Source organism: Zonotrichia leucophrys, chromosome 14, assembly GCF_028769735.1.
Source record: "Zonotrichia leucophrys gambelii isolate GWCS_2022_RI chromosome 14, RI_Zleu_2.0, whole genome shotgun sequence".
Lineage (NCBI taxonomy): Eukaryota > Metazoa > Chordata > Aves > Passeriformes > Passerellidae > Zonotrichia > Zonotrichia leucophrys.
The window spans coordinates 764,011-783,586 of record NC_088184.1 but is presented as its reverse complement, the minus strand read 5'-3'; the positions used below and the strand labels follow the sequence as shown (position 1 = coordinate 783,586).

General features: G+C 58.0%; 1 protein-coding gene across 7 annotated transcripts in view; it reads left to right on the top strand.

Moving 5' to 3' along the window:
* LOC135454069 (ankyrin repeat and fibronectin type-III domain-containing protein 1-like) overlaps positions 1–19,022 on the top strand; it is a 241,614-nt gene extending 222,592 nt beyond the window's left edge. For all 7 annotated transcript variants that reach the window (XM_064725806.1, XM_064725807.1, XM_064725804.1 and 4 more), the window contains 18 exons: positions 3,010–3,211; positions 3,768–3,975; positions 4,267–4,461; positions 4,699–4,812; positions 5,387–5,484; positions 6,928–7,018; positions 8,776–8,883; positions 9,096–9,195; positions 9,709–9,841; positions 10,529–10,648; positions 10,996–11,211; positions 11,480–11,646; positions 12,053–12,203; positions 12,940–13,108; positions 13,370–13,536; positions 14,395–14,605; positions 14,905–15,551; positions 17,838–19,022. In XM_064725806.1, coding sequence (XP_064581876.1) covers positions 3,010–3,211; positions 3,768–3,975; positions 4,267–4,461; positions 4,699–4,812; positions 5,387–5,484; positions 6,928–7,018; positions 8,776–8,883; positions 9,096–9,195; positions 9,709–9,841; positions 10,529–10,648; positions 10,996–11,211; positions 11,480–11,646; positions 12,053–12,203; positions 12,940–13,108; positions 13,370–13,536; positions 14,395–14,605; positions 14,905–15,551; positions 17,838–18,125 — 3,385 coding nt within the window. In that variant the 3' untranslated portion in view covers positions 18,126–19,022. The remainder of the gene's footprint in view (positions 1–3,009; positions 3,212–3,767; positions 3,976–4,266; positions 4,462–4,698; positions 4,813–5,386; positions 5,485–6,927; positions 7,019–8,775; positions 8,884–9,095; positions 9,196–9,708; positions 9,842–10,528; positions 10,649–10,995; positions 11,212–11,479; positions 11,647–12,052; positions 12,204–12,939; positions 13,109–13,369; positions 13,537–14,394; positions 14,606–14,904; positions 15,552–17,837) is intronic.
* The last annotated feature ends 554 nt before the right edge of the window (positions 19,023–19,576 follow it).

Sequence of the window (19,576 nt, the reverse complement as noted above, 5' to 3'; positions counted from 1 at the left end):
GCAGGCAGAGCACCTGTCCTCTGCTTGCAGGCTGCAGGACAGTAATTAGCAACAAGACCCATTTGTGGCTGGGATAAATTTAGTTTGGCTGCACTGAGACTCTTCAGGCAGAGAAGGTGGGATCTCCTCCCACACCTCCCTGCAGGATGGGGCTTTGCCATGGCTGAGCTGGTGTTGGCTGGTTGGCCCCTGAGGGCAGGACACCTGCAGGTGTTGTTTTCAGCTATCAGCTGCTCCAGGGCAAAGTTTAGCTGTAGATAAATCAAGACCATTTCACCGAGTCCAGATGACTCATAACCACAGGGCAGGAAACTCTTTTATCTTTGGGGCAGCTGGTTTAATATACATAGATGTTCACTCCTGAGCACTGAATAATTTCCATCTCTTTACTTCTCATTAAAAGCAAATCAGAGGAGGGAAAACAGTGAGAAATTTCTCTGTCTCTGTTTCTGCCATCTCTGAGAGAGCTTCCTCCCAGCTGTGCAGTCTGCCTGCACTGGGTCATTTGCTGTGTATTTTAATTGGCAGAACAAATGACTTTCTCTCCAAAGCACCACTCCATTTTAAAGCCTGATTCTGCAGGCACGATTGGAGAAGGGCTCTGTTACAAGCTCCAGCTTCCATGGAGGGAAGAGCATTCTGTGTGGGAGAGCATTGTTGCCTCCTTTGAGGGAGTGGAATTTACTGGGACTGTTGATGAGCCTGCTGAAAGAGGCACCTTCACCTCTGAGCAGCAGCTGGAGGTGGAGAGGAGAGACAAGAACCTGGGCAGCAGTCAGCTCTTAAACACAAGAGAAAGGGCAAGGTTTTGCTGGAGAACCTCTTGAGTCAGTTCTTTTTCCTAAATATGCCAGGTTTTGCATCTCAGGCTTCTCCTGAGAGTCAGGACCTGCCTCCCTGTCTCTTCCTGCCAGAACATCTCTGCCTGCTCAGGTGCAGGTGGCTTTTCTCTCATGTCTGTGCAGCAGTGACAGCAGAGCTGTGCTGCTGCTGCAGCCCTGTGCCCTGTGTGTGCTGTGTGTGTGAGCCCTTGGCATGAGGAGCCCTCAGGAGAGGCCGTGCCAGGAGCTGCTCCCTGTCCATGATCACACGTGGTGTGCACAGGCTGAGGACACCATGTCAGAGCCAGGCAGGCCCAGAGACCGTAGGACTGGTTTTCCACCCTTTCTTGCATTGTGCAGGTGTCTCCCACCATGGTGACACAGTCCTGGGTGCTGCTCCCTCCCTTCCCACCACAACAAGTAGGACTCTGCTGCTCAAAACTCACCCACTCTAGTGTGGGTGCTCAGGGGTACTTTGCCACCTGAAGTGACAAAACACTTGTCTGCTTTTGCAAATGGGCCTTTGGTTGGTGTGGCTGGTGCTCGGTGCCTGACCCATGAAGCCCTGTGCTCAGATAATGTCCATTTCTGGAGCAACCCAGGGCAGCAACTTGACACTGTGGCTTGGGCCACGCTGGAGCCCTCTAAATCCACAGGCTGAAGCTGATGAGATGAATGATTGCCAGGAGCCAACCTTAGCAGCATTTTCCACTCTTAAATATCACAGTAATAAAAGGTAAAATCATTAAAGTCCTTCTGCAGCCCCCTGTGCCTCATCTGAAATGAGGACGACGAAGGGCGCAGAGCGAGGGGTTATTAATATCCTGTCTCACGATGATGGCTTTATAAACATCCTTACCCCAGGCACAGCCTCGCTGGGCTGCTCTGCCATGACCTTCAGCCAAATGCCATGCTTTTATCACACTTGATATTTAACCAATAAAGCAAGGGGAGGAAGACTTTGCCCCTAAATATCTGACCTTATACACAGGGGGATGGGGCCAAAACTGAGAGAAACTGTGTTAAGTGTAGCCATGCTAAATGCTCCTCAGACCTGATGCTCCTCTCTGGGAGCTGTGCCAGAGCTCCAGCAAGAAGGGGATCAGATGTTTGACGCAGTGGAAACCCTCCATGCCGCAGGGGATGACTCATGGGCAAGAGCCCCACACAGCAGCAGGGCCACACTCATGCAAAGCTGGGGATTTTGACTGGTGGGAAGAGGTCTTGATGGAGACAGGAGAGTTCTGACGGCAGGGAAAGGAACAGCTCCCACTCTGGAGAGCCCCAGAAAAGACACCAGCTTTCCTTGTGACTGGTAGATCTTGAAAGTAAGAATCAAAATCATGTCCCAATGGCAGGGCATTGGAACTAGATGGTCTTCAAGCTCCCTTCCAACCCAAACCAGCCTGTGATTCTATAATCAGAGAGGAGAAAAGGTTTTGTAGGTTAATGGATGGAAAAGGTAAGGAGCAGCTCTGAAGCCAGGATCTCTTGGTGAGCGGAAGACTGGGGTCACTGGTCCCCATCAGGACCTGGCATTGTCTGGATGCCCTTAGAAATGGGGCTTAATGTTCCCTGCTCCCACTTCACTTCCAGAGAGTGCCCTTGCTGGAATAACAACTCTGAGAAAAGTCATGTACCACAAAGAGCAGAGGGATGGTGCTCAGTGCAGGGTTCCTGCAGAAGGGTGGGTGCAGAGATGGTACACAAGACTGTCCCAGGCCAGTGGTGATGGACAGCAATCACCCAGCACGGGTCTGGGGCTGCCAGGCCCTGCAGCCTCCACTGCTGGGGGGGCTGGCATCTCTGTAGGAGCTGGATGGTGGAGACTGGGTGTGTGCAGAGATTGCCCTGCTGGGATGGATCCAGACCAGTTGTAGAGCTGAGCAGCCTGAGGTTGTTTTGGGCATCCCAGCTTGTGTCTGGAAGCAAATGTCCTACCTGCAGGGACCATATGAGCCCCTTGGCACCCCTGCAGGGCCAGCAGCTAGGAACAGATCTGCCTCAGCTGAAAACAGATGGGTGAGGGCATTGCTGGCACTGGCATTCACGTTGGAGCTGCTCACGTTGGCACTGCCTGGGAGTGCTCTGGCTCTCCGATTGCTGTCTTGGTCCTGACAGTACAGATGTGCCTCTGCCTTTCTGGCACATCCTCCATGCCTCATTTCCCTCCTGCCTTTTCTCCCAGGTCATCCTCCCCTAAAATGACCCAGCAGATGCGGGACCTGCAGCTGGCGCAGGCCAGGAAGCCACCAGGCCCTTCCTCACCAAACGCGGCCAAGAGGCTCTACCGAAACCTGTCCGGGAAATTCCGCGTCAACTACACCTCCTTCGACGAGGGCAGCCTGGTGGGACGGGGCGAGAAGGAGAAGCTCCGCAAGTCCTACCTGGTCAGTGCCTGATAGCTCCATCCAGGGGGGACAGAGGGTCTGTGGGGGCTGGATCCATCCACATGGGGACAGAGGGTCTGTGGGGGCTGGATCCATCCAGAGGGGACAGAGGGTCTATGGGGGTGGATCCATCCAGATGGGGACAGAGGGTCTGGGGGGGCTGGATCCATCCAGAAGGAGAGAGAGGGTCTGGATCCATCCAGAGGGGACAGAGGGTCTGTGGGGGCTGGATCCATCCACATGGGGACAGAGGGTCTGTGGGGGCTGGATCCATCCAGGTGGGGACAGAGGGTCTCTGTGTGGGTGGTGCTGGAACCTGGGTGGGAGCACAAGATTGTGTTAAGTGAAGCTGTAGCAAGTTCAGTTGGAGGTGGTCCAGGTGTTCACTTGGCATCATCCAGATGTGTCTGCAAAGAGCTGATGCTCACAAGCCCTTGGGATGAGGGCACCCTCTCCCAGATTGGGTCCATGGGGTGCTAGTGAGGGTCCAGGGTGTGTGGTGGGAGGGAGGAGGGTGCCTTGTGCTCAGCCCAGCTGCGTTTCTCCTTTCACCCAGTTCCAGAGCAATGCTGCGCTCTTTGAGGCCGTGGAACTGCAGGATCTTGACAGGGTGCAGGAGATGCTGAAGCACTACAGCCCTGAGGAGCTGGACCTCAACACCCCCAACAGCGAGGGGCTCCTGCCCCTGGACATCGCCATCATGACCAACAATGCTCCCATCGCCAGGGCCCTGCTGCAGGCGGGAGCGAAGGAGAGCCCACACTGTGAGTTGGGACAGGAGTCATGCTGTGCCCATCACCTGGGTCTGCAGCGTGGTGCAGTGGAGCACCCCCGGCAGTGGATGCAGGTGGGGAGGTGATCACTGGGCTCTGGGACACCAGTGCGGGCTGCAGCAGGGCTGCAGGGGAACCGTGCGCTCAATCAGCCCCAGGACCGGGACACAGCAAGGAGCTGGGGTCTCAGGGTGGGGATTCTTCCAGCAGAGGCAGAGCTTGCCCTAACCACCTTGTCCTCCCTTTCCTCCTGGGCCCGTGGCCGTGTGCTCCCTCCCGCAGTCGTGAGCCTGGAGAGCCGCTCGCTGCACCTGTCCACGCTGGTGCGGGAGGCGGAGCAGCGCGTCAACGAGCTGATGGCGCAGGTGGTGAACGAGGCGCCCCACGCCGACTGCTCCGAGAAGGAGAAGCAGCTCAAGGCCTGGGAGTGGCGGTTCCGGCTGTACAAGCGCATGAAGGCAGGGTTTGAGCATGCCCGTGAGTGCCCGCAGCACGGCTGGGGCTGTGCCTGCTCTGGGGGAAGGACTGGGGCTGTGCATGGCTCCAGCTCCCATCACCTGCACCCTGAGGCCAGGCTTGCAGTGTGGTGCATGGAGGGAGAACATGTTCCATCAGGGAATATGTCCCTGGGACTGGGGAGAGGCCCAAGAGGGACGCAGGGAGGTTCAGAGTGACCGTCATGGCTGTAGCAGCGCCTGCCCTCTCTGTCCCCAGGAGTGCCAGATGCCCCCAGCAGTGTCCACCTCTCTGTGGCCAGCAGCACCTCACTGCAGGTGACCTTCTGGGAGCCCCTGAGTGTCAATTCAGCTGTTGTCACCAAGTACAAAGGTAAGGACGGGGATCCCTGCAGCAGGGCAGGGTCACACAGCCACAGCAGGTGCCTTGCACCCCATGTCAACACAACAGAGCATGGGCAGTGCTGCCAAGCCCCAGTCAGGCCAGTTTTATGCTGGACGACAGAGGAAGCCACAGCTGCTGGACAGCCTGGCCACCACCCAAATGCTCTGAGCTAGACCAAACATCATCCTGCACCAAGGCAAAACTTGGGGTGTCGCTTGTTGGCTGCTCCCTCATCCTGCACACTGGGAAGACTTTGTTGTTATGCACCCCTCACCCACTTAAACCAGATATTTTTGGCTTCTGGAAGAGTTTCTTCCACCCCCAACTTCTGAGCCACCAATTAGAGGTGCTGAGCCCATCTTAGGTGGCTTGGTGAGGACAGCAGCTCCCCATGACCTTCCCCCCTCTGTGAATCACCTTTTCCATGCCTGCACTCTGCTGCCTCCATCTCTTGTGCTGTCTGCAGTCCCCCTGAGCTGCTCTCTGTGACACGCTGCCCCAGCCCTGGTGGCCTGTCCCCACTCCAGGGCCTCATGGCACCTTGGGGTCTCTGTCCTTGCAGTGGAGTGGAGCTGCTCCCCCACCTTCTCACCACTGCTGGGAGAAGCTGTGATTGACAAGCTGAAGGACCTGCACTTCACCATCCAGGGGCTGGTGTCGGTGAGTGCCCAAGCGGGCAGGGCACAGCAGGGAGAGCCCATAGCTGGGAAAAGGCCTTAGTGCAGCCCATGAGGAGGGGATCAGGCACTGCCACAGGCTGCCCAGGGCAGTGGTGGAGTCGTCATCCCTGGAAATGTTCAGAAGATGTGTATTTGGTACCTGGGGACATGGTTTAGTGGTGGCCTTGGCAGTGGTTGGACTCAGTGATCCTAGATGCCTTTTCCAACCTTAATGGTTCTTTGTTTCTGTGATCATTCTGAGCAGGAACAGTAGGGCTGTGCCACGCTGTGTGCCATGGGCGCAGCTTGGGCAGAGCCAAGACCATGGGGCTGGGAGAAGCATTTGTCTGTCCCCACATGGCTGAAGCCCCTGACAGTGGGGCACCTCCCTGAGAGGGTGCCTGGGGACTGCAGTGACAGCCAGAATGGGCCCATTCACCCAGCTCTGATTTATCCTCCGTCCCCCTCCCCACTCCTGTCTCCACCCAGGCTCTTCCTGGGCAGTAAATCAGTGCTCAGCCCTCTGCCACCTGCACAGTCCAACCCCTCAGCCCAGCCCCAGTGTCACCAAGAGGGGGGACCAGCCCCATCTTCATCTTTGGGAGCTCAGCAAGGTCGTGGCTGGTGGGACTGTGGCTCCCTGCTGGTTTATCTCCCTGAGAGCTGCAGGAGCTGTGCCTGGGCTGGCACCAGGGACACGGGGACTGTGGTGGGATGAAGCTCAGGATGGGAGCACGGGCAGATGCTGGGATAAATGGGGTCAGCCTTAGCAGGGGTAGGCAGGCAGGGAGCACTGATTTGAGGAGCAGAGAACCCCCTTGGTGAGGTGAGGTGAGAGGGGCTGAGGCCCAGCAGCAGTGCCCAGCCCAGGAGCTGTCAGGGCTGTCTGTGGTGTGGCAGGAGGGGCTCGAGCAGAGCCTGGAGCAGCATCACTGCAAGGAGCTGCTCCAAGCCCATCAATCACACTCTCAGAGCTGCTTCACAGGCTCCTGCCACCTTCATGAGTGCCTGGAGGCCTGGCAACATCTGGCAGCTTGGCTGGGCTTTAATCAGAGGCTTTAATCACCATCACTGTGCTACAAGCCCTTGACAGTACTGGGCCAGCTCCCTGTCTCCAGGGGCTGAATCCTTACGTGTCCCAGGGGATCGCCAGCACCCAACCCACAGAAGCACTGAGACTTTCAGGCTGGAGCCTCTCTGGCAATTTGCAATGTCCAGTCCTTCCTGTGTGCCCCAAACCCACCCAGCAAGGCCACAGGGATTCTCTAGTGCCTCATAACAAGGGCTTTGTAAGGAGGGGAGGTGAGAGCCAGTGACCGGGCTGTGGGCTCCCAGCTGAGTGCTCCTCATGCTGTACTGGAGCAGAGGGCTGGGGGGAATCCCCCTTGCCTCCCTGCCAAGCTGGGAGGGGTGGGGTGTGCTGAGTGTGCTGCTCTCCTTGCAGGGCACGGCGTACCACGTCCGCGTGTCTGCCTACAACATGAAGGGCTGGGGTCCCCCGCAAGCCTCCACGCCCCCCTTCGCCATCCCCTCCAGTGAGTACCCCTGGCAACACCCCCATGGATGCCAGCGTGGGGCAGGGGGGACAGGACAGCCCCCCGTGCCATCCAGGGGTCCCTCTCACTGCTGGGATGGGAGTGAGGGGAGCTGGGGCAGAGTCTGGAGTCTCAGGCCGGGCAGGGAGGCTGTGCCTGGGGGTCTGGGGTGCTGCCTGCAGCCAACAGGGGCTTTGCAAACAGTGAGTTTTCAGCCTTGAATTACCCTTGGCACCTGGGAAAGTCTGAGCCATTTCAGGCCACCTGAATCAGCTCATCCCATGGAGGAAGCTGGGAGGTGGCAAAGAGCCAGGACTCAGAGGGGTCCTGGGTGGCAGTGGCCTCTGTGCCCCCACATGGTCTCTCCCATCCAGCCCAGACTCAAGGAGCTGCATTCCCTGGCATGGATGGGGGTCACAAGCCCCAACAGAGACCAGCTCTGGGCTGTCAGCGCTCTCCTCCCCATGCTGGCCCCAGGAAAATTGTCATGAAACAGCCCCAGTGTCACACAAGGAACCCCAGGGGGCTGGGTGGAGAAGGGCCAGGAGGACTGAGCTGAGAGGAGCAGCCCAAAGGTGAAGTTCAGGACTAAGGAGGCTCCAGAATGGTCTCTGCCACTTGTCACCAGTCCCAAAACAGGTGCCTGTGTGGTGTCCCATGGGACTGGTGCTGTAAATGAGTAAGGAGCAGCCCCATGGGAGGCTGAGCTTGTCCCAAGGATCAGGCCATGGAGGCACGTCCTGTCCCACCAAGCTGCAGGCACCCAGGGAGCAGGGCTGCTGCTCCTGGAAGCAGGGAGGGCACTGGGAACAGATGGAGATGAACAGTAATGGGTCAGACATGTGCAGCACCATGCACACAGCCCTGGCTGCAGATCCACAGAGCGCTGAAATCACAAAAAATCCATTTGCATGTCTAGGAATGCACACAGCAAGGGCACAGCAGTCTACTACCGTGGCTTTATCTTGTCCCTGTCATGTTTGCACCCACTTTAAAGCCCATTTGCCACCTCACACAGGTCACATTCCCTGTGACCACGATCCAGGTGGCATCAATTGAGTGTGGCCAAAGTGAATCAGACAGGAGTGGGGTTTATTTATTTTTATTGCCAGTAATATTTCTCCCTTCACTGGAGATCCCTCCCTGGCCCAGCAGAATATGGTCAGGCACCTCCCTGGGTGTTTTTAAAGCTACTAAAAATAGCAGCAAGTTCCAGCCAAAGTTAACAGAGCTGAACTTTCCATGGAAAACAGCAGCGGGCAGGACATGGGGTGTTTAAAGCAATTAATATAAAGTTGAGGGAGAGGAGCAGGCAGGTCCCAGCCCTGCTCAGGGTCCTGCTGCTGTCCCACAGCGGGTGGAGCTGGCAGGAGTTTATTTATGTGTTTGTCGAGGTAAGCCCGGCTTCCAGCGCTCATCTGGAGTAACTGGGAAAGACCTGGAGGAAGAGACTGGAAAGAATTTTATTTTTTAAGGCCAGTGAAGTGTAGCAGCAACAGACAGAACCTTGTTCCTTGCCCCTGGTGTGTCCCTGCCATGCTGTGGGGAGGCTGGTGGCCACGGGGTGCTGTGCAGAGCTGGGTGTTCCTAGGAAGAGGGGCACAAAGCTGGGGATCGCCCAGCACCCACAAGTGCTGCCATGCGGTGGCGTGAGGGGGACACCCAGGGGGTGTGGGAGGAGGGGATGGAGCCCTTGTGCCCCAGAGGTGCCCCCACACAGGCAGAGGGTGCCGGGGTGACGCTGCTCTGTCCCACAGACTGGCGTGAGTACGACGGGCGGGCGCCGCGGCGGCGGGGCCAGGCTGAGGCCCTGGACCATCTCCTGGGCCAGGTGAAGACCGTCCACCAGCACTGCATCTGCCACGGTGAGCCCACAGCACGGTGCTCCACGGAGGCTGGGGCGGGGGCAGCTGAGCCCTGGGAGTGCTGGTGTGATCTGCAGAGCTGGTGCTGCAGGAACAGCTCTGTGCCAGGGATGTGAAGAGCAGGGAGACAGCTCAGCAGTGGAGACCTCAGCAGAGGGTTGGTATCAGCTCTTCATCTCCTGCTGCAGTATCCTCTGCTCTCTGCTCCACAGAGCCCTGCAAGAACCAGCCCCAGAGCAGAAAGCATTCAGTCTCCAAGAGCCTCAAGCACCTCTTCCACCCTGGCAGCAAGTTTCTCAAGACACTGAAGCGGTGAGAGCTGGTGCTCGGGGATGGTGAGAGCCCCTGTCCCAGCAGGGCTGCAGAGCTGCCCATCCTGAGAGCTGTGCCTGCATGCTGGGGGCTGGGGGTGCTCAGAGCAGGGTCTGCACTGGGAGTGAGCTGGTGGTGTCAGTGGAGATGAATCCCATGGCCCAGAGATCAGAGGTGCTCTGGGTGTCTCTATTTGGACTGGCCAAGCTGTGCTGGTGCCCAGATCCCTGCATCACCTCTGGGGCTCACCTGGCACCCCACCTTGTCCAGACCCAGAGTGTTCCCTGCACAGCCTGGCTCATCTCTGTCCCATGTGCTGCAGGGTCATGGGCCATCTCTGGGACACGTTGGGTTCCTGTCCCTGCTCCCGTGCCAGCCACAAGCCTCTTCTGCCATGGGCTGTTGGAGAGAAGTGGGGACTGGGACATCTCCTCTTCTTTCAGGAAAGAGACCCTTTGGGAGATGGAGCTGGCAGCTGGGGTGGTACTGAAGTCTCTCTTCTCTCCCCTGCAGGGGTCTCTACCTGACAGCCATCTTCTACAAGGATGACAACATCCTGGTGACCCACGAGGACCAGATCCCTGTGGTGGAGATTGATGACACCTACTCCTGCCTGCTCATGCAGGATTTCCTCTGGCTCACCAAGGTGAGGGACCCTGTGCTTGGGCAGAGGGCCAGGAGTGCCAAGGTGACCCAGGCAGGCATCAGGCAACACTTCTGCCCCTCCAGCCTGGACACTGGGGCTTGGCAGTGCAGGCAGCCCGTGGACTTGCTTCTTGCTGGGGTTCAGCACAGACCAGGAAATTTCATCAAGCCCAAAGATGGGTGACAGACCAGAGCAACGCTGAGCAGGCTGTGTGCCAGGGTGGGGTGCCTCTCCGCAGGGATGTCAGTGGCTGTTGAACTGCTTCCACTCAGCATCCTGCCATGGCATCTCTGCCTCTGCTGTGGGATGCACAGGGAGCAGCTGCCAGCTCCTCTGATGTCAGCAGATTTAGGGAAAGGGCATGTGGGCAGCTCAGGGCCAAAATAATTTGCTGGGTGATCCTTATCTACTGATGGGGAGTGCTTTCTCCTCCCTCCCCACCTTGGCCAACTTGTATTCAAGCTTAAGGTTTCAGTCCTGGATGAAGATGGGTGTCTGAGTGGACACGGCTCAGGGCTGCCCTCGGGTGCAGGCACCTCAGCGCCTGTGGCACAGGGATTGGTTTGCACCCCTGCTGAGGTGCTGCATGCCCATGCACATTCCTGACCCAGCTGAGAGAGGCAAACACCTTCCCCAGAACTCCCTGGTGTGCCCCAGCTGCAGCAGCAGTGACACTGGTGTGTGCAGGTGTCGTGCATGTGGGACGAGATCCTGTGGCTGCGGCAGTGTGTCACCGTGTCCCAGTCCTCCTGCTCCTGCATCCTGCAGACGCGCTTCAAGATGCTGCTGGCCATCTCACAGATGCAGGTGAGGGTCAGCCTGGGGGGGAACAAACACTTTGAGTGGGATGCTGGAGGCTGAGCTCCCTTGGGAGCAGCATGCAGATGTACCACAGTCAGATAAACCCAGGATCTGCAGGCCATGACTGCGTGTCCCTGCCTCGTCCCCCTAGCAGGACTCTGGACATGGCACAGTGAGGTGCCAGGTGTCATGGCAGTCTCCAGCAGAGGGGCTGGGCACCATCCGGGTGCTTTTCTGGGCAGACTGGTTTCCAGCAGGCAGCTGCAGGCACATTTCAGCTGCCCAGACCCACCATGCCTCCGGGATGTCCCCTGACCCTCTGCTTTCTCCTGCCTTCCCACCCTGTCACACAGGGGCTGCTGGGCATCCAGGACCTGGGGCAGGTCTTCTTTGAGCCCATCAAAGACAAGCAGGGCAACATCCTCATCGTCACCCTGAAGGAGGTGAAGACCAACCAGACCTTCGAGAGCGTCCGCTGGGTGCCCATCTGCAAGCTGCAGAGCGGCCGCAAGTCCGTGTCCTCCCCCGAGGAGCCCACGGCCCTGGACACGCTGCTCATCTCCCTGCAGGTCTGTGCTGGGGCTCCCCTGGGAAACACCAGTGCTCCCTGCTCCCCTCGGCCTGGAAGGGTCACAGCAGAGGGGGAGCAGAGCCCAGCCAGCTCCAAAATTCCTGTTGTTTCAAGGGGAGGCATCCAGATGGTGCCAGATTGGAGCTGGCAGTGCTGGGTTGTGTTCCTGTGCTGCTCCCCTTCTCCAGCTGCACTGGCTGTGCTACAGCATCAGCACAAGCCCTGCTGTGAGGACTTGCTCGGTCCAGCAGTGTCTTTGTTCCCAGGACAAGCTGGCTTATCACCAGCGGAGCAGCCATGCCCTCTCCCCGGGGCTCTACCTGGGCTACTTGAAGCTGTGCAGTGCCGTGGATCAGATCCGAGTGCTGGTGCCAGAGCAGCTCCCCAACATCCTGTGCCACGTCAAGATCCGCTCCAACCCCAACATCTCCAGGTGGGATTTGCAGGGGGTGGTGAGAGCCCCTGTCCCAGCCAGGCTGCTGTGTCCCACCCAGGCTACCAGCATCCATCACCTCCTTCTTCAGCAGCAGTGTGATATCCCCTCCTGTCCCCCCTGTGCAGTGCTCCCAGGCACAGGGTGGGGTTGTTGGGGTGTCCTGGGTGGGGTCAGGGCTGAACTCCACAATCCTGTGGGTCCCATCCAGCTCAGCATATTCTGTGCTTCTGATTCAGCCTAGAGCAAACCAAGTTCCCTCTCTACCTCCACCTCTCCCAAACCTCTGGGGATGCTGCACTGCCTGGGAGAGGAACAGCCAAGCAAACACAGCTCTCAGAGAAATTGTATCCATGTCCACCCAAACTGCTCCCTCCTTCACCTGTCTGTCTCTGGCCTTCTGCAGGGAGGAGTGGGAGTGGCTGCAGAAGATGGCCGGCGTGGAGGAGCCTGTTCCCACAGAGCCAGAGACTGACAGGTCCCAGAACCCCTTGTTTCAGGAGCTCCAAGTGGCCATCAAAGAACTGATGACCCTGGTGAACATCCCACTGCAAGAGGTAGAGGCAGGAGCCAAGGCCTGGGCAGAGGGAGGGGATGGGGCTGTGAGCACAGTGCTGGTGGTTGCAGCAGGTGGGGAGCTGCATGTCTAGCTCTCCTTGTGAGGCTGGAGCACCCAGATTTTAGTGCTGTGCAAACAAAAGGTTTGTGAGTGGTGAGTCTGCCCTGCCCAGGGACAGTGTCCACAGGAGCTGTTTGTCCTTCCCACACTGTACCCCCAAAGCAGCAACAGCAAATCTGGGTTGTTATTGCTGCCAGTGGTTTTGTCCTGGGCAGCATGAGACCAGCCCAGCTCTGCCCCTCCAAAGCAGGCTGGTCCCTGGCCAGTGCTGGACTGGAGCTGCAGCCCCTGGGGCCAGACTGCATGGGGAGAAACTTCCTTCCATCATGCCAAATATCTGCTGGTAAGCAGCCCCAATGACTGCTGGGTCATTGGGTATGTGCTTCTGGCTGGGCAGCTGGGAAGGCACCTCCCTGCTCATTGCTGAGCCATCACTGGTGGGACGTTTTCCACATCCTGCCATGGTGGCTTTGACCAGAAGTTTTGAAACTTTTAGGATAAATTAGGAGAAGTGATGAGATTATGCAGATTGTGCCAGAAGCCTCTGGTTATGTGCTGAAGGTGCAGTGTCCCCTGGCTGCAGGTGGTCCCTGAGGACTGCTCCATCCATGAGGACTGGGCAGAGGCCCCCCCAGGTGATGTGTGCAGCTGTTACCTGCACTATCCTCTTGCAGGCCAAAGACTTCCGTCTGTACAGCCAAGAGGTGCTGGACTTTGGGGATCAGGTCTCCTTCCTGCTGCTGCTGCCTCCATCAGATGATGTCTGCACCGCTCCGGGCCAGAACAACCCCTACACCCCTCGCTCTGGCTTCCTCACGCTGCCGCTGCAGATCTTTGAGCTGGGTGAGGAGAGGGAGTGCAAAAACCCAACTTTGCTGGTCCTCTTGTCCTCTGAGGCTCCCTGAGAGCTGGGCTGGGCAGGGGGTGGGTGCCTAGAGTTCCCTCCCTCCCTGGGGAGGAGGCATGCAGGGATGTACTGAGGGCTGTCCAGGTGGACTGATGGACAGTGTTCCCTCCTCATCTTGGGTGACAGGGAGGAGGCTGTAGGGCACCCACAGCGTGGGACCTCATGTTTTACATCCCCCCTCTCGTTTCCTCTCCCAGTCCACTTCTTCACATACAGCCGGGAGTTCATCACACAGTACTGCCAGGTGTCCGCCCTGCTGGAGCTGGAGTCCCTCCTGTCCCAGCAGAGCCTCAGGGAGGCTTTCTCCGATGCCGAGCTCGCCACTGCCAAGCAGAGGCACCAGCAGGTTCAGGACTACATCCAGGTATGGGGAGGAGGAGGCTCGACAGTGCCCCTGACCTGCCAGGACTCAGGCAGCAGCATCTGCACCCAGGCTGTTCCCTGGTCTTGGTAGCCCTGGGGGATTTCTCTGAGGTTACTGATGGGTAGCAGCAGGCAGGTCTTTCATAGATTCATGGAATGGTTTGGGTTGGAACAGATATTAAACCTCATCCAGCCCACACCTTCCACTTTCCCTGGTTGTTCCAAGCCCTGTCCATCCTGGCCTTGCACACTTCCAGGGATCCAGGGACAGCCACAGCTGCTCTGGGCACCCTGTGCCAGGGCCTCCCCTCACAGGGAACAATTCCTGCCCAATATTCCATCTAATCCTGCCCCCTGGCAGTGGGAAGCCATTCACCCTTGTCCTGTCACTACAGGCCCTTGTCCCATCCCTCCATCCCTTGTCCCAGTTCCCTCTCCAGCTCTCCTGGAGCCCCTTTGGGCAATGGAAGGGGCTCTGAGATGTCCCTGGAGCCTCCTCAACTCTTCTCCAGGCTGCAGCTGCTTTATCCAGCAACTTCTTAGTGCAGTGATCACATGAAAAATCCCAAGGAGACACCCAAAGTGCACATGCCCTCCTTGCTAGAAAAAGGCCTGCAAGTGCATTTTAGGATGGACTTGCAAAAGAGCATCTCACCTACTCCTGTCACCAGCACTCTTGCTGAACCAGCAGCTGCATCCTCCTCCTGCCTGAGAGCACTTTCTTTGCATTTCCCAGCTCAGGGATTCCCCCAGAGCTCTGGGGAGATGTGTGTGTGTGTACAGACTCCGTGTTTGGCCATGGCACTTTCTTGCTGTCGTGTGCTGTGTGAAAGGGCTCCTCCATTTCCTCTGTTGGCAGCAAATGGAGGAGATCTGGCGAGAGATGCGCTGGATCATGGATGTCCTGCAGCACGCCCGCTACAAGCAGCCCTCCTGTGGGATCTCTCTTAGTGGCTTCCTCAGCGAGGCCGGGGGGCCAGCGAAGGAGAAAACGCGATCCTCCTTGTCCCACCTGGACTATCTTCCGTCCCCAGTGCTCTCACCGGAGACCAGCCGCAAGCTCAACTCCGGTAGGGACCCGAGCTCCTGCCTGGGGGCTCAGGGGCTGCCCGGGCTCGGGGGGTCAGGGTGGCTGTGCCCGGGCTGGGGCTCGGGGGATCGGGGTGGCTGTGCCCGGGGTGCCAGCAGGGCTGGAGCTGTGGACACCCAGGGCAGTCGGTCTCAGGGGGGCAGACCCGCCCTGCCTGTGCCGAGCCGAGCAGCTCAGGTGTGTCACAAGGGGGTAAACCCCAGAGGCTTCCCTGGATTCCCCTCAGCGAGGGATTCCACACTCAGGCTGAGTCGCTCTTTACTGCTCTCCCCCCGGCAGACTCGCACGGCCTGTCGGACGAGGAGGGCTCTTCGGAGGTGTTCCTGGCCACCGACAGCGACTACGACTCCAGCCGGGCGCAGAGCCCGAAGGAGCTGGACCTGGTGTGCTCCACCTCAGGGCCCGAGTGCTGCAGCCGGAGGGGGGCCCGCACCCTGCGGGACAGCGCCCCGGATGTCCTGCAGAGTCACGAGCTCCAGACCGCCCCCGCAGGGCCGCCCCCACCCGAGGAGCCCCGGCCGCCGGCCAAGCTCTACGACAGTGACTTTGTGCTGCCCAGCCGGCAGATCGAGCTGCTGCGCATCACCGAGAAGCGACAGGCCTACTGCGTCCGGACCAGCAGCCTGGACTTCCCCAAGCCGCACTGCCCTGCCCCGAGGAAGTCGTGCCCCGGCTCCGTGGACAGCTCCCCGGCCGAGAGCAGGAGCGCGGGCCCGGGCGGGCAGCTCCGGCTGCGGCCTGGCTCCACACCCAGCCCCGAGCGCCGCCGGGGCCGCCGGGGCTCCCATGAGTGGACTCAGGACTTGCCGGAGGAGCAGCCAGAGCAGCCCGGGGGCTTGGCCGAGCAAGGGAAGAAGCCGGGCTCTGTCACCTTGAGGGTGTGCCCTCAGTACGAAACGGGACTCTCCAAAGACACCAGTGTCAAGGTACCCGAGCCTGTCACGGGTGGCAGAGTGGCTCTGCCGTGCCCGGAGGGACAGGGCTGGCAGGATGGGGACAGAGCCAGCAGGGTCCTGTGCCCCACACCTGGCACTGCCCTCCCCATCCTTCACCATCCCCTGGAGACCCACAGCACCCCTGCCCTGACTCCCTGACTCCCTGTCTCCCTGTGTCCCTGCTGTAGATGAGGCTCCTGGCAGCACAGGGTGTCTCTGCAGGAGGGATGGCCGCTGCTGCAAAAGGATGAGTCAGGGCCATACACGGTGAATTTTGGGGACAAAGCAGTGGAGCTGAAGTTCAGATCTTGGTCTGTGGTTCAGCAGGTGACAGTAGCTTGGTGCCACCCAGTGTGGGCAGGCAGAGCAAAGGACACATTTTTGGGGTTTTTTGGATTTTTTTTGGTGTTCTTTGGGGTTTTTTTTTTGGTTTTTTTAGCTTTGTTTAAAATAAAGAGAGAAGAAAACCCGACTGTTCTAATAGGGGGAAAAAAGCCAAAATAGTAGATGAGTGTATTAGCAAAAATCCAAATCTTCCTTGATATATCCAAGCTACTGATATAATAACTGAATCCATTGTTTAAGGTGGTGTTCTTGCCACATCCTTGCCATATCCTGATGTGATGATGTGTTCAAACACATTATACTTCCAGGCCAAAATTCAGCTGTCACCCCTGCCCGGGCCATGCTCCTCCTACAGCCTCCCCGTCCTGGGTATGTGGTCTCTGCTCCAGCCTTGCTCATTAGGGAAGGGAGAGCAGGAGCTTTTTGTCTCCAGCCTCTGGCAATTCCAGTGGCAGAACCCACTCCAGTTCCAGCTGGGGCAGCGGGCAGAGCTCCTTCCATGCTCCTTCAGACTATGCTGGAGCAGCTGTGTGACCTGACTCCCTTCCATGAGGGCTTTGCTGCCAAGAGCTGACCCCACCAGCTCTGATCACTCACACCTGCTCCAGGTGGGGTCCCCCATAGAGGACCATCCCCCAGGACACACATCTTGGGCAGGTGCCCCTCTGGCTTTGTGCCCTCCTTTGGTCCCAGCCATGGAGATGCTTTCCCTGTTGAAGTTTCCTTTCCGAGACATTCCCGGTGCCCAGGACAGAGGATGATGGAGCAGAAAATCATTAAATCATGACTGGTATGGGTTGAAAGCAACCCTAAAGGAATGGCAGAGGAAGAACAGTGCCAACAGGCTGATTGGTTTATAGCTGGGGAGGGTTGATAGCCAGTGTCTCTGCACCCAGCTGGGACATCCTAGCAGAGACAACTCTGCCTCACTGGATTTTTCCATTTGAGGAATGCCCATAGATTTCTATGGAACTGAAGCCCAGCCCTCAGGTTCTTGGCGGGCTGCCCATGTGGCTTTTGAAGCTACAAAGCTTTGGACACGCCTGCTTGGAAGCGTTTTACGATGTTCTCCTGGAAGAAAGGCGAGTTCAAAGGCAGCTCCTGGGCTGGTGTGAATGGCTGAGCCCTGCCACGGCTGCTCAGGGCTGGCAGTGCTCACATGGGCCAGGGCTGGGACCACCCTGCCAGGGCACTCCTGGAGCTCTGCGTGCCCTCACAGATGTGCCAAAGGAAACGTTGCTTTCCCTGGGTGAGGATGGATGTCCTGCCTTGGGGCCTTTGAAGCCAAGCAGTGGTTCCTGGCATTAGCAGCCAGGGCCCTGATGAGCTCATTTTCTTGACAGGATTTGGGATTCACAGGGCTGTCCTCTGGGAAGCAGAGGGCAAGGGTAGCTGTTGGTGGGAGAACCCAAGCTTGTGCGCGGGATGAAATTTATTGCCATGTTCCAGAGAGGTTTCAGTTGTAGCTTGGCAGAGCTGTTGTGATCCAGCTAGTCTGAGGGTCTGGACCCTGCTCACGAGAGGGACTTCACACAGATCCCTCCACAGTATCAGGAGCACGACAGGGACTGTCCCTCTCCACCTCCAGGTGATGAGATTGTGGGGCAGCCTCAGCAGAGCTGTAGGTGACACATGCAAGGGTTGAGTGGCAAGGGCTTGGAAACAGGAGTAGAGGCAGGAGAGTAGTCCATAAGTTTGGGCCCTGGCATGCAGGGGCACCCCTTGGGCATTCCCTTGGCGTGGTGTGCCCATGGCTCTGTGCCAGGCTGCTGCCATGGGCAGCACTGCTCACGGGCACTGCTGGGCAGCTGTTCCTCCACCCTCACCATTCCTCCACGCCATCCGCTGCCTCTGGCCCCTGTTCCTCCTCATTCCTCCCCCTTACCATGCATCTCTCCCATCTCTCCATCTGTGCCATCTCTCTCTCCACAGCTGCACATCACCAGCCAGACGCCTGCCAGCGAGGTGGTGAAGCTGGTGGTGCTGGAGATGAACGGCCTCGCGCGGGACGTGCTGGGCGCCGCCGCCGCCGTCTGCTACGGCGAGGAGCAGCTGGAGCACTTCGGGCTGGTGTTCGCTGCCAGCGAGGGCGAGCGGTGGCTCCCCGATGACTTCTTGCCCCTGTCCCTCCACACGAGCCAGCCCGAGGGGCGGTTCCTGGTGCGCATCAAGGAGACGTCCCCGCTGGTGCTCCAGTACGGGCCGGCGACCACCGTATGAGAGAGGAGAGCGGCGGGACGGAGCGGAGACCTCGGCTTCCAGAGCAGACAGCTCGTCTCTGATGCTTCCTTCTTCCACAGACACCCTCTCATCAGGCGTCCGCGGGGTGGAATGGGATCATACTGGGTTGTGTGTTCTTTGTTTGTGCTATTTTTTAATTTTTTTTTTTTTTTTTAACCAAAGAGACATCGAGACTCAGTTTTTCTGACTGGCGAAGAGGAGGGTGGAGTCCAGAGACCTCAGAGCTCAGGAGGAATCTCTGCAGGAATGGAATTTTTGAAAGTAAACATTTTTAAGGAGAAACGGGGGGGTGAGAGAGAGAGGAAAAATATTACAAGAAGAAGCAGCAATACTTTTTTTTCCCCCTTTTTTTTCTGAAAAACCTTGTTTGGGATTCACGGAAGGCAAAGCCACAGAGGATTGCTGGGGAGAGCTGTGGTGTCAGTGAGGAGAGGGCAGGAGCCACAAGGACAACCCTGGGAAGGCCATTTTCCTATCTGCCCTCCTTTCACTGCACCTGGAGAAATGATTGTTGCACAAAGTTCTTGGAACAAAATTATATTCGTATTTTTATTCTGAAAAAAGTCAATAATCGTTGTGCCAGAGCCACTGGAACTGGGTAAAGGTGAAGACCCTTTGCCTTGTGTCCAAGACTAAAGGAACACATGCAGCCAGCCCCTGCACTCACAGACCTGTCAATACCACACTAGAGATTTGCTGTAGAGCATCTCCTGCAACCCCCTGGGCTTCCCTGTCCCCCTGGGTGCCGTTCTGTTCTGGTGATTGTGCTTCTCTAGTCCGTCCTACAGCATGACATTTTGTTAGCCGCTAGCTCTCCTGTTAACAAGGTTACTTTTCTGATCTCCTGTGGTCCATAGTAAAGAAGACTGCTGCTGACTGCCTAGCACTTGTCCTTCTTGTGGCTGGGTGCGTAGCATTCCATCATCCATTTCCCAAAGCAGCTCTGATTCCAAGGGCTGGCTCCTCTTTCCCAGGAGCGTTTAGTGGGGTGCTTCCCACGTGTGGGAGCAAAGTACTAGTCAAAAATGCTCTTCTGGGATTCGTTGCTCTGTAAGGCAGCAAGCTAAGGTTGGGCGTACCAGGGCATCACCTCCATGGGCTGCTGAAACCCCAGAGCTGTAGGGCTGGATGCCCAAGTCAGGTCCTGCAGCCTCCACTGAGGGAAGAACACCTGGAGAGGAGCAGGGATGGCAGCGAGAGCTCCTCTCCAGGAGCAGGGATGGCAGCGAGGGCTCACAGCTGTGTCACAGCTGGCACAAACGCTGTGAGCAAGGTGCCAGGCTGGCACCCCTTGGCAAGGTGAGGCTTTGATGCTGGTGCTCCTGCAGCAGCCACCTCACTGTGCTTCCCCTGGCACGGAGGGACCAGGGCTGGGCAGCAGCCCCCATCACTGGGTGCCAGGGTGCAGCAGGGGCTCTGTGGCAGCCATG